The sequence below is a fragment of the Carcharodon carcharias genome, chromosome 11, assembly GCF_017639515.1.
Source record: "Carcharodon carcharias isolate sCarCar2 chromosome 11, sCarCar2.pri, whole genome shotgun sequence".
Taxonomy (NCBI): Eukaryota; Metazoa; Chordata; class Chondrichthyes; order Lamniformes; family Lamnidae; genus Carcharodon; species Carcharodon carcharias.
In genome coordinates, this window is record NC_054477.1 from 101,543,905 (window position 1) to 101,557,019 (window position 13,115).

Sequence of the window (13,115 nt, forward strand, 5' to 3'; positions counted from 1 at the left end):
GTCTATGCCTCTATTCTTCCTACCAAAGTGCATGACCTCACACTTCCCCACTTTATATTCCATCTGCCACTTATTTGCCCATTCTCCTAACCTGTCCAAATCCTTTTGCAGCCTCCCCACCTCCTCAATACTACCTGGCCCTCCACCTATCTTTGTATCATCTGCAAACTTAGCCAGGATGCCCTCAGTTCCTTCATCTAGATCATTAATGTATAAAGTGAAAAGTTGTAGTCCCAACACTGACCCCTGCGGAACTCCACTAGTCACCGGCCGCCATCCTGAGAAGGATCACCTTATCCCTACTCTCTGCCTCCTGCCAGACAGTCCATCTTCTAACCATGCTCGTACTTTGCCTCTAACACCATGAGCTCTTATCTTACTGAGCAGCCTCCTGTGCAGCACCTTGTCAAAGGCCTTCTGGAAGTCCAAGTAGATAACATCCATTGGCTCTCCTTTGTCTAATCTACTCATTACCTCCTCAAAGAATTCTAACAGGTTTGTCAGGCATGACCTCCCCTTGATGAAACCATGCTGACTTTGCCCGATTTTACCATGCACTTCCAAGTATTCTGAAATCTCATCCTTAATAACCGACTCTAAAATCTTACCAATGACCGAGGTCAGGCTAATCGGCCTGTAATTTTCCGTCTTTTGCCTCACTCCCTCCTTAAACAGGGGGGTTACATTAGCGATTTTTCAGTCCTCTGGGACCCTCCCTGACTCCAGTGATTCCTGAAAGATCACCACTAATACCTCCACTATCTCTTCAGCTATCTCCTTCAGAACTATGGGGTGTAATCCATCTGGCCCAGGTGATTTATCCATCTTCAGATCTTTCAGTTTTCCTAGCACCTTCTCCTTGGTAATGGCCACCATACTCACCTCTGCCCCCCTCTCTTGAACTTTGGGGATGTTACTCGTGTCTTCCACTGTGAAGACTGACGCACAGTACCTATTCAGTTCCTCCACCATTTCTTTGTTCCCCACTACTACTTCTCCAGCATCATTTTCCAACGGTCCAATGTCCACTTTTGCCTCTCTTATCCTTTATATATCTAAAAAACTCTTACAATCTTCTTTTATATTACTGGCTAATTTACCCTCATATTTAATCTTCTCCCTCCTTATTTCTTTTTTAGTTGTCCTCTGTTGGTCTTTGTAGGCTTCCCATTCCCCTGGTTTCCCACTGCTCTTCGCCGCATTTTATGCTTTCTCTTTAGTTTTCATGTTGTCCCTGACTCCCCTTGTCAGCCATGGTTGCCTCGTCCTCCCTTTAGTATGCTTCTTCTTCCTAGGGATGAACTTTTGCTGTGTCTCCCAAATTACTCCCAGAAACTCCTCCCATTGCTGTTTCACTGTCTTTCCTGCTAGGCTCATCTCCCAGTCAATTCTGGCCAGCTCCTCCCTCATGCCTCTGTAGTTGTCTTTATCCAACTGTAATACTGTTACATCTGATTCCAGCTTTTTCCTCTCAAATTCTAAAAATGACCATGCCCTGCACATCTGCTGTCCCTGATCCCTATTGAGCACACAGGCTTTGCCTCTCCCTGGAGTGGGAACACGACCCACATGCCATGTAGATCCCTGTGGCATGGCCCACAGAGCCCCAGGACAGCCTTTAATCTCTCATCCCAAAGACGAGGTCCACAGAGCCCCAGGACTGCCTTTAACCTCTCATCTCCATACCTGGATATACAATCGACATGGAGAGAGGTAATGTGATACAGCCTTTTGTGTGAATGCTTGAATTTGGGACTTGGCAGAGATATTCTGGCTGCTGCAGAGTGGTTGTCTTTTGCCCTCTCTCTCTATTCCATCTAAGCTTTGAACCCAGTTTTGCTGAGATAAAACTGTGTCAACATTCCTACAGCAGACAGGGACTCTCTACTAAACACCATTGGATTTCAACAACAGTGTTTTCAGGAGAAAAGGGACATATCAGCTACGACTTTAAACCAACAGCTTCAGCTAAAGAACCAAAGCCTGCGGATACAATCAATGAATTTTTATTGACTTTCCTTTTTTAATTCATTCTCAGGGATGTGGGCTACACTGGCTGGGCCAGCATTTATTGCCCATCCCTAGTTGCCCTTGAGCAGGTGGTGGTGAGCTGCCTTCTTGAACCACTGCAGTCCATGTGGTATAGGTACACCCACAGTGCTGTTAGGGAGGGAGTTCCAGGATTTTGATCCAGCAACAGTGAAGTATCGGCGAAATATTTTCAAGTCATGATGGTGAGCAACTTGGAGGGGAACTTCCAGGTGGTGGTGTTCCCATTTATCTGCTGCCCTTGCCCTTCTAGATGGTAGAGGTCATGAGTTTGGAAGGTGCTGTCAAAGGAGCCTTTATGAATTCCTGCAGTGCATTCTGTAGATGTTATACACTGCTGCTACTGTGTATTGGTGGTGGAGGGCGTGAATGTTTGTGGATGTGGAGCCAATCAAGTGGGCTGTTTTGTCCTGGATGGTGTCAAGCTTCTTAAGTGTTGTGGGCGTTGCACTCGTTCAGGCAAGTGGGGAGTATTCCATCATACTCCTGACTTGTGCCTTGTAGATGGTGGACAGACTCTGGGGAGTCAGGAGGTGAGTTACTCTTCTCACCATTCCTAGCCTCTGACCTGCTCTTGCAACTACAGTTTTTATATGGCTAGTCCAGTTCAGTTTCTGGTCAATGGTAACCCCCTAGATGTTGGTAGTGGGGGATTTAGTGAAAGTAATGCCATTGAACATCAAGGGGTGATGGCTGGATTCTCTCTTGTTGGGAGATCGTCATTGCCTGACAGTTGTGTGACACGAATGTTACTTGCCACTTGTCAGCCCAAGCCTGGATATTGTCCAGGTCTTGCTGCATTTGGACATGGACTGCTTCAGTAAATAAGGAGTCGCGAATGGTGCTGAACATTGTGCAATTATCAGCGAATATCCCCACTTCTGACCTTATGATGGATAGAGGGTCATTGATGAAGCAGCTAAAGATGGTTGGGCCTAGGACACTAACCTGAGGAACTCCTGCAGTGATGTCCTGGAGCTGAGAGGGCTGATCTCCAATGAACACAACCATTTTCCTTTGTGCTAGGTATGACTCCAACCAATTCCCATCAACTCCAGTTTTGCTAGGGCTCTTTGATGCCACACTCGGTCAAATGCTGCCTTTATGTCAAGGGCAGTCACTCTCACCTCACCTCGGGAGTTCAGCTCTTTGGTCCATGTTTGAGCCAAGGCTGTAAATAGGTCAGGAGCTTAGTGGCCCTGGCGGACCCCAAAGTGGGTGTTAGTGAGCAGGTTATTGCTAAGCATGTGCCACTTGATAGCACTGTTGATGACCCCTTCTATCACTTTACTGATGATCAAGAGTAGACTGATGGGGCGGTAACTGGCCGGGTTAGATTTGTCCTGCTTTTTTTGTGCAGGACATACCTGGGCAATTTTCCACATGGCCAGCTAGATGCCAGTGTTGTAGCTGTACTGCAACAGCTTGGTTAGGGGCACAGCAAGTTCTGGAGCACAAGTCTTCAGTACTATTGCCAGAATACTGTCAGGGCCCATAGCCTTTGAACTATCCAGTGCCTTCAGCCGTTTCTTGACATCACCTGGAATGAATCGAACTGGCTGAAGACTGGCACCTGTGATACTGGGGACCTCCGGAGGGGGCCGAGATGGATCATCCACTCAGCACTTCTGGCTGAAGATTGTTGTGAAAGCTTCAGCCTTATCTTTTGCACTGATGTGCTGGCTCCTCCATCATTGAGGATGGGGATATTTGTGGAGCCTCCTCCTCCAGTGAGTTGTTTAATTGTCCACCATCATTCATAACTGGATGTGGCAGGATTGCAGAGCGTAGGTCTGATCTGTTGGTTGTGGAATTGCTTAAATCTGTCTATCACTTGCTGCTTATGCTTTTTGGCCTGCAAGTAGTCCTGTGTTATAGCTTCACCAGGTTGACACCTCATTTTTAGGTATGCCTGCTGCTGCTCCTGGCATGCCCTCCTGCACACATCATTGGAGCAGGGTTGATCCCCTGGCTTGATGGTAATGGTAGAGTGGAGGATATGCCGGGCCATGAGGTTACAGATTGAGTCCAAGTACAATTCTGCTACTGCTGATGGCCCACAGCACCTCATGGGTGCCCATTTTTGAGGTGCTAGATTTGTTTGAAATCTATCCCATTTAGCACGGTGGTAGTGTCACACAACACAATGGAGGATATCCTCAATGTGAAGGCGGGACTTCATCTCCACAACAACTGTGCGGTGGTCACTCCTACCAATGCTGTCATGGACAGATGCGTCTGTGGCAGGTAGTTTGGTGAGGATGAGGTCAAGTATGTTTTTCCATCTTGTTGGTTCCCTCGCCACCTGCCGCAGACCCAGCTAGACTAGCAGCTATGGCATTTAGGACTCAGCTAGCTCAGTCAGTAGTAGTGCTACTGAGCCACTCTTGGTTATGGCCATTGAAGTCCCCCACCTTGAGTACATTCTGTGCCCTTGCCACCCTCAGTGCTTCCTCCAAATGGTGTTCAACATGGAGGAGTACTGATCAATCAGCTGAGGGAGGGTGGTATGTGGTAATCAGCAGGAGGTTTCCTTGCCCATGTTTGGCCTGATGCCATGAGACTTCATGGGGTCCAGAATCGATGTTAAGGGCTCCCAGGGCAACTCCCTCCCGACTGTACACCACTGTGCCACCGCACCTGCTGGGTCTGCTCTGTCCTGCCGGTAGGACAGAACATATACCCAGGGACGGTGATGGTGGTGTCTTATATTATCTTTAAAGTATGATTCCAAGAGGATGGCTGTGTCAGCCTCTTACTTAACTGGTCTGTGAGACTGTTCTCCCAATTTTGGCGCTAGCCCTCAGATGTTAGTAAGGAGGACTTTGCAGGGCTGACAGAGCTGCGATTGCCATTGTCGTTTCCTTAGTCAATGCCAGATGGTCCGTCCAGTTTCATTCCTTTTTTGTGACTTTGTAGCGGCTTGTTACAACTTAGTGGCTTGCTAGGCCATTTCAGAGGGCATTTAACAGTCAACCATATTGCTGTAGGTCTGGAGTCACATGCAGGCCAGACCAGGTAAGGATGACAGATTTCTTTCCCTAAAGGGCATTAGTAAACCAGATGGGTTTTTGCAACAACCGACAATGATTGCATGGTCATCATTAGACTTTTAATTCAAGGTTTTTATTGAATTCAAATTCCACCATCTGCTGTGGCAGGATTTGAACCAGATCATTACCCTGGGTCTCTAGATTACCAGTCCAGCAACAATACCACTATGCCATCGCCTCCCCTAAACCTGCACTTTAACTTGCCAAGTTTAACATTTGACACTCTGTAAAGTTATATTTTTTTCTGTATGCTTGAGGTTTGAGTGTGTGTTTGAGCACATTAGTGGGAAGTAGTATGTAATTGCACACTTTTAATATTTTTACCTGCGTGGGTTTTAGTATAATAAAATGAATCCCTGAAGTACCTAATTCAAGAATACCTGTCTGGCTTAATACTTAGAAACTGCACACAGTCAAGTACATGCCGATTTGGCACTACAGCATCCTTCTAAAATTCAAAACCTCCGCTATAACCGAATGGGGAGTGGGAAAAGAAAGGAGTCATTGCACCCTCCTTACCTGGTTGTAACACTTCTTTAATATACTAATTATTCCATGGCACTTCACAAATAGAAATTAACATTCAACCATGGAGTAAGAGATCAAGAAATGATGGGTTTTGAAAAGAATGAAATAAGTAGGGATGCATTCAGCTTACGGAGAAACTTCAGAGAGTGGGACCAAGGAAGCTGAAGTCTCTCCCACCAACAGTAGGCCAAAAGCAAAGGGGTACCCCAAAAAGGCCTGAGTTAGAGAACAAAAGGCTACTAGCTATGGGGTTGGGGAGGAGAGTATATAGTTGAAAAAAGTTGGAGAAGTAAGGTGGGAAAAGTTGCAGGGGAACTTAAGCATTGAGAAAATTGTTATTGCATGAAACTGCATATTACGGACAGGTAAACTGTGCCCTTCATTGAAGACATGCGTATGAAAGAAAGGCTTAAGGTTCCAATACCCACAAGTCATTGATAATTCCCTCATACTCCTTATTAAAGGAGATGAGGAAAAGCCTTAGTAATCTTTAATTCTTTGAAAAAGCTAATTGGTCCTTTAGGATTCAACCTGTAACTTTAGGATCTTTTCGAATTCCTGGTCATAGTGGTCTAAATGGCCATAATTAATGGTGTTTACTGTGCTCTCAAACTTATCTTCATTTTCTCACCCTTGATCTTGCCATTTTCTTGGAAGATTTAAGTCCTAGTAATTGTTTGCAATACCCTACCAAAGGACTAGAAACAAACATATTCAGCTTACTGAAAATACGATGGAAAAGTTAATCTACGAGAGGGGTGAACTTCAATGGGCTGGTTCAATCTTAGGTTTTTAATATTGTAGCCTGTCAAACAACATGGCTCATCTCTGACAAATATAATCATTTTTGCTCAAGGTTTGGACTTCTTTTTCTATCAATAGCCATTTATCAGAAGAAAACATTCAATTAGTGCCTAATTTATAAACTGTTAAAAAGCCTATGAACTTCACTTTTGTTTATTGCATCCTTGGAAGAAAATGTATCATTTCCTGACAATCCCCAACTTTCAAACACAAATGTTTTCAATACTTCTAAATGGCAAACAGGAATTTCAATGTATATTAAAACTGTAAGATTTCACATCAAAGCCCTAAGAAACACTAAAGATTTTAAATCCAATATTTAAATTTCATAACCTGACAACTAATTTATTTAAGCCAGTGCATGTGCTTTTTGACATGGCTTCTGATCTATTAATTTGATATTAACAGGATTAAAATGTGGGTCTTCCATGTAGTAAATGCTTCTACTTACCTGGAAAAGTTTAAAATAATAACAGAAGATGTGATCTGCCATAAGCTTGTTCCTAGCATAGTCCTGTCCAGCTTTTGCAATCATTTTGGCCTATGAATTAGATCAAAAACAAAAAATGAATACAGTTCCAACGAAAGTCTTCAATACTTTTTCTCATGTCAATATTTGCACTTTTCTGTCGGGAACAGAACAACCACAGAAATGCCCAGTGTGTCCCTAGATATAAAAAAGCCCTCCATGACTTTTGCTGGTCTTGAAATAACAGAATATGGTAATAATTATCAAGAAGTTACAATATCTCTATTTTTCTTTATTAAATTTTCCACATACACAGCTTTTATGTCATGGAACATCTGCCTATTTTTATCTGAGTCATATACAGTTACTTAAGCCAACAACATACACTTCTATCGTGTTTTTAACATAAATGTCTCAAGATGCTTCACAGGGTTGTAAGGAGAAATAAAATGGGGTGCCTAGCCAAAGAATTAAATATGAAGGGTTGTGACCAATCACATGATCAAAAGATTGATTTTAAAAATGGTGTTAAATGAAGACAAGGAAGAGGAGAGGGGGAAGGGTTTAAGGAAGTAATTCCAGTGAATGGAGCCTAGACTGCTGAAGACAGGGTGGCCAAATGTTAGGCAAAAGGCGGAGGTGCCAAAAAGGCAGGAGTCAAAGGAACAAGAGTGTTGTGGGTGACAAATTTTTAATTCTAGAAGAGGTTATTGAGTTAGTGAGGGGTGAGGCCATAAAGGAATTTAAATATGATGATGAGAATTTTAAATGTTGATGTGTGTGGGGGATTGAGAGTCAATGTAAATTAAGAAGCACATGAGTAATGGGCAAGTGGGATCTAGTGTAATATAAGATATTGAAAGCAGAGATTTGTATATGCTGAAGTTTACAAGTTGTGAAGAACGTGAAGCCATCGTACAGGGTTAGCTAAGTCAGGTCACAATGAAATGGATGAGGACTTCAGCAGCAGATGAGGTAAGGGAGAGGTGGGAAACGTATCCCAGATGGAATTCATGGCAATCTTTGTCATGGAGAGGACGTGGGGTTGTAATGCCAAAGTTCTGAGCAGTTCGGCCTCAGATAGTGGCAAAAGAGAGGGATGGAGTTAGTGGCAGGCCAAAGATTATGGATTTGATCTTCTTAGGATTTACATGAAAGAGAGCTTAAAAAGGACAGGAGGGCTGTGAACTCAAAGGAGAGGGGGGAAGAGAAGCATTTAGCAGAGACTGAAATCACAAAGAATGAGAGACAAGAGGAGTCCTCAAAGGAGGAAAAGGTGCCATGAAGTATGACATGGTGAGAAAGGCCATGTTGCTATCACAGTGGTTTGAAGAGAACAGCTGGCAGAAAGTACAGCTAAATAGAGAAGCTTCAGAAAGGGGCAAGACGTCACTATCTGTGAACCATGAGTCAAAGCCAGGATTTCAGCACAAACATCCATGATAAGGCTATGTTTGCAAGTCAATGGATATTCTGGAGGAAATAGGGGATGGTGATCGTTGATCTGTCAGCACAGTTCAAAGAGGTAGTGGTGGATAGATTGTGGGGCAAGAAAGAATTTAGTGAGGTTCACTCCCTGTAGGCATGCTGGCTGAGAAGGTCATTAAGAGATGAGAATGAGCTTTTGGGCTTGTTGCTTGTTAAAAGTTGTGGACTGGTGCCTGGATTCAGGGGATTTTAGGAGATGCACAGAAGGTTGCTGTGCATTTACATCCAGGAAGGCAGAGTATTAGTGATGGGTTGGGATAGAAATGGGAGGGGCAAACATCTGAGAGGTGAGAAATTAAAAATCACAAGGCAGGAAGGGGAGAAAAGACATGTTTAAGAGATACGGAGGGAGAAAATAAATCAAGTAATGGGTTCAGGACTGGAACAGTTTTCAAATAGACCTCTGATTGCATATGTCTTTCATGTAGTAAAACGTCCAAAGGCACTTCACAGGAGCACAACCAAACTGACACTGAAACAGAGAGGAAGACATTCGTATATTTATCTGTAAATTGTCTGTTCTGACAAAAGATCATTGATCTGAATGTTAACTCTGTTTCTCTTTCCACAGATGTTGCTAAACATGCTGAGTATTTCCAGCATTTTCTGTTTTCATTAAATGAGGCATTAGGTTGGTGACCAAAGGTTTGGTCAAAGAGATAGGTTTTAGAAAGCATCTTAAAGGACGGGAAGTAGTGAGGCAGAGAGTTTTAGGGAAAGAATTCCAGAGCTTAGGTCTAGACGGCCGAAGAAAATTGGATGGGACACCCTCAAACGCTTTTACCTAAAGCTTTTGCCTTTCAATCACAGTGGAGCTTTTCTTTAGCTTACAAGCTTTCAAAAAAGACACCCTTATTTATAAAAAATGTTTGCTTTGTAAGAGAAGATTACAGAGTTCTTAGGTATATTGCACTACAATATTATATTGACACAATTACTGGATTTGATTGTGCAACAGACAAGTCGCAAAGATGCAAGTGTGTTTAATTCTTGCTTGCATGGTATTCTATTCACGTCAATTAGAAAAACAAAAAAAAAACAAAGTCATAACTATTAATGTTCTGCCTCTGCAATTAAACAAAAAACCCCTGAAAATTACCTCTTCATCATGAGATTTTGCCCATTGAATTTTATCCAAAAGGTCACTTAAATCATTCTTAAATGGAATATAATGCTGCCATGGTCGCAGGTCATTGTAGAAATGTTCATAGTAGACTGAATCTTGTTTTAGGATAACACCACCTCCTGCTAGCAAATAAGGCATTCTGTAGGCTGCCACAGTACCATCAATGTTGATTTGATACTTGTACTACAAAAACAAAAAGTTCAAAGGACTCTCAGATCTGATGCCACATGCTTAAAATAACAGCTCGTTAAGCAAGATACAAAAACAATTTTTGCTTGTTTGAGAGAAACAAATGCACACTGACTGTCCAGCTTATTTAATACCCCGCCATCACTTGCCTATTTTAAAAATCAAAGTACCAACTACCCTGTATAGTGTTTATTTTCACATAAACATAAGTCTTCCAGTGAAATCAAGAAATAACAATGAATGATTACCTCTATTTGCAACCGGTGCAGGTTAACAGATGCCTGGACCATTTCAATGCATAAATGTTGGGAAATATTTATAACATTTTGCATCTACAATATCTTTATAACTATCCTCATATTAAGAATTTAGCTTTGTTAACTCCAGTGGCAATAACCCTTGTTGATTGGAAATCCTTTAATTGGCACAGCAATAGAGCTCCATTTTATATTTTTAACCCCCAAGGATTAATTTCAATTGGAAACTGAACAAATGGTTTGAGCCTGATTTTCAGGAGAAAGATTTCATTTCAAAGCCTGATCCAACACTTAGAATCATATTTACATTTCTCCTGGATCTCAATAGTGGTTATCATACTTACATCAGTGAGGTGAGCAAAGTTCTTTTGTCTAATCTTCAGTGCCTCATTAGTTTTTATGGCAGCCTTACAATCAGCACATTAGCATTCCACAATGCATTTGTTAAATTTTTATTACATCTGTGATGCCACCAAACTTCAAGGTTTTTGAGGTGTGTAGTTTCTAATGTCTATAAAAGTAACTCCTTGGTTTATTACCCTATAATTTTGTACAGCTGATGATGGCTCAAGGTCATTTTTGAGATGGTGGTGGCTACTAAGATTAACATTCCATGGAAATAAAGGTTAATTTTTACTATCAAATAATACTTTTATATTATTCAGCTGCTACCCAATAATCTCTAAGGTAACATAGCCATGGTTGGCTGCATTACTGGAAAATGCGATCAATGTTAGTGCTTGCTGAAATCAAAACAAAAATTGCAGGAAATACTCAGCAGATCAGGCAGCACCTAATGGAGTTAACATTTCAGGTCAATGACCTTTCATCATAAGCGGAAAAAGTTGAGATGTAACAGGTTGTAAGCAGGTACAGAAGCAAGGAAATGTTGTCAGTTGGTGGTGTAGAGAGATAGAGTGAAGGCAAAAGAGATGATAGGGCAAGGCAAAGTTGGTGTCAATGAAACAAGAAAAGAAACAAAAGATGGGTCTAGAGAAATGGTAAATGACAACTGAAAAATCATTATCAAAAGCTGCTATCTGAAAAAATTGCTTTGATCTGTATTTTTTAAAATTCAACGTAGAGTCCAGAAGGCTGTAAAGTGCCTAGTTGAAAGATGAGGTGCTGTTCTTCAAGCTTCTGTTGAGCTTCATTCGAACAATGTTGAAAGCTGAGGAGAGAGAGATTAGATTGGGAATGGAGCTGAGAATTAAAATGACAGTTAAAATGAAGGGCACCTGATCTTTCGATTAGGCACTAGTCCCATTACCACTCCCATTTGCCCTGCACCATCATCCGTTTTGTTATTTAACCTTTCCTGCCTTCCTAGTCTTTTCCCTTTCCTGCCTTCATGTCATCGATCTGAAATGTTAGTTCTGTTTCACTCTTCACAACTGCTGCCAGACCTGTTGAATATTTCCAGCACTTTGATTTTACTTCAGACTTCCCGCATTCGCAATAGTTTGTATATATATTAATGCTTGCTGAAAACTTGCCTATTGCTTTTGATTAGTTAGGAAAACAGTATAATTATGGGTCACATGAATAAAGTTACCATGTTACATATTTTTATTTTGTCTTCACAGACCTGGCTCAGGTCCTTATTTCATTACATAGGAGGAACAATGCAAGGGACCTTAATTTGCCCTCCTGTCCTAGAGTAAAAACTGGAGGATACCCAACAATCATGAAACGTTTAAAAAATGGTAAACAAGAAAAATGATAAGCTTTAACAAAACATGTATTTCAACTCTTTCTTGGACTCGAACTCAAGTTCTGTCGAAGGGTCATGAGGACTCGAAACGTCAACTCTTTTCTTCTCCGCCGATGCTGCCAGACCTGCTGAGTTTTTCCAGGTAATTCTGTTTTTGTTTTTGTTTTGGATTTCCAGCATCCCCAGTTTTTTGGTTTTTATTATTTTAACAAAACATGGTTGTGCTGGTTTCGAGGATGCCTTAATATTAAGTCTTTAGAAACTCTAATAAGGCATTCTATTAGAAATATTGAAAGAAGTACAGCTCTGATTATGTAGCCAGAAATGAAAAATTGAAGTATTCATTATTCTCAATAGTTGGTTGACAAAGCATTAGCGCTAGGCTCCCACTATGTAAATCTGTACACTCATGAACAATTATTCATGTCACATATAATAGTTTGGCAACAGTAAAATGCATGTATCTGGATGAGCAGCACCCCTGAGTCAGAAGGCTACGGATTCAAGTCTCACTTTAGATACTTGGAAAACAAAATCTAGACTAATGCTTCATTCAATGCAGTACTGAGGGGGATGACAGAGGTGGCATTTTTGAAGAAACATTACACTATCTCAGGTGGCCAAAAGAGATTCCAAGACAATATTTGAATAAGAGGAGTGGGGAAATTCTCCTTGTGTCCTAATCATTCCTCCACCAGCACCACTAAAAGCAGATTATCATAATTTTTCCACCTGCTATTTTTGGGACCTTGCTTATGCTAATTATTCCTATGAGCAGCATCATCCGGTAGCAAGTGGCGGCGGGGCCCGCTTGCCAATGCATAAAATGATGCGGGGATACGTCGGGTGTGCGTCCCGACATCACCCCGTGTCATTTAGATTTGCAGTTCGGCGGGCTAATAAGGGCATTAAAAAACTAATTAAGATAATTAATGGACCTGCCTGTCCAACCTTAAGGTTGGCGGGCAGGCCGGGAGCCCAGGCAGGCTTCAGAAAAATCATGAAACCTCATCCACAGGCGGGATGAGGCTTCATGAGGGTATTTAAATTTTTATAAAATGTTTCAATAAAATTTATGGGCATGCCCCAACTCATGTGACAGTGTCACATGAGGGGACATGGCAGGGAAATTTTTTTATCACCTTTGTTTAAAGTTTACAATCGGAGCCGATCTCCCTGAGGCAACACTTTGCCTCAGGGAAACCTGTACGCTCTTTCGCGCACATGCGCGAAAGAGCGCACTCCCGGCTGAGGGAATGCCCTCTGCCCGCACAGGGAGCACACAGTGCTTCCTGGCAGATGTCACGCTGGGCAGGCCTTAATTGGCCCGCCCACATAAAATGGCAGCACTCCCCCGACCAGGGGTGCCGATTGGAAGGCCTCCTGCCTGTGCCCGCTCCCGCACTTCCCCTCTGATGGGATAAAACGCCCTATGTTT

At 42.3% G+C, this 13,115-nt stretch overlaps 1 protein-coding gene across 2 annotated transcripts in view; it reads right to left on the bottom strand.

Moving 5' to 3' along the window:
- The window catches only part of LOC121283853 (protein O-glucosyltransferase 2-like), a 131,593-nt gene that overhangs the window by 60,450 nt on the left and 58,028 nt on the right, over nucleotides 1-13,115 (bottom strand). For both annotated transcript variants that reach the window (XM_041198646.1, XM_041198648.1), the window contains exons 7-8: nucleotides 9,491-9,700; nucleotides 6,886-6,975 (exon numbers count right to left, since the gene is read on the bottom strand). In XM_041198646.1, the coding sequence (XP_041054580.1) occupies nucleotides 6,886-6,975; nucleotides 9,491-9,700 (300 nt within the window). The remainder of the gene's footprint in view (nucleotides 1-6,885; nucleotides 6,976-9,490; nucleotides 9,701-13,115) is intronic.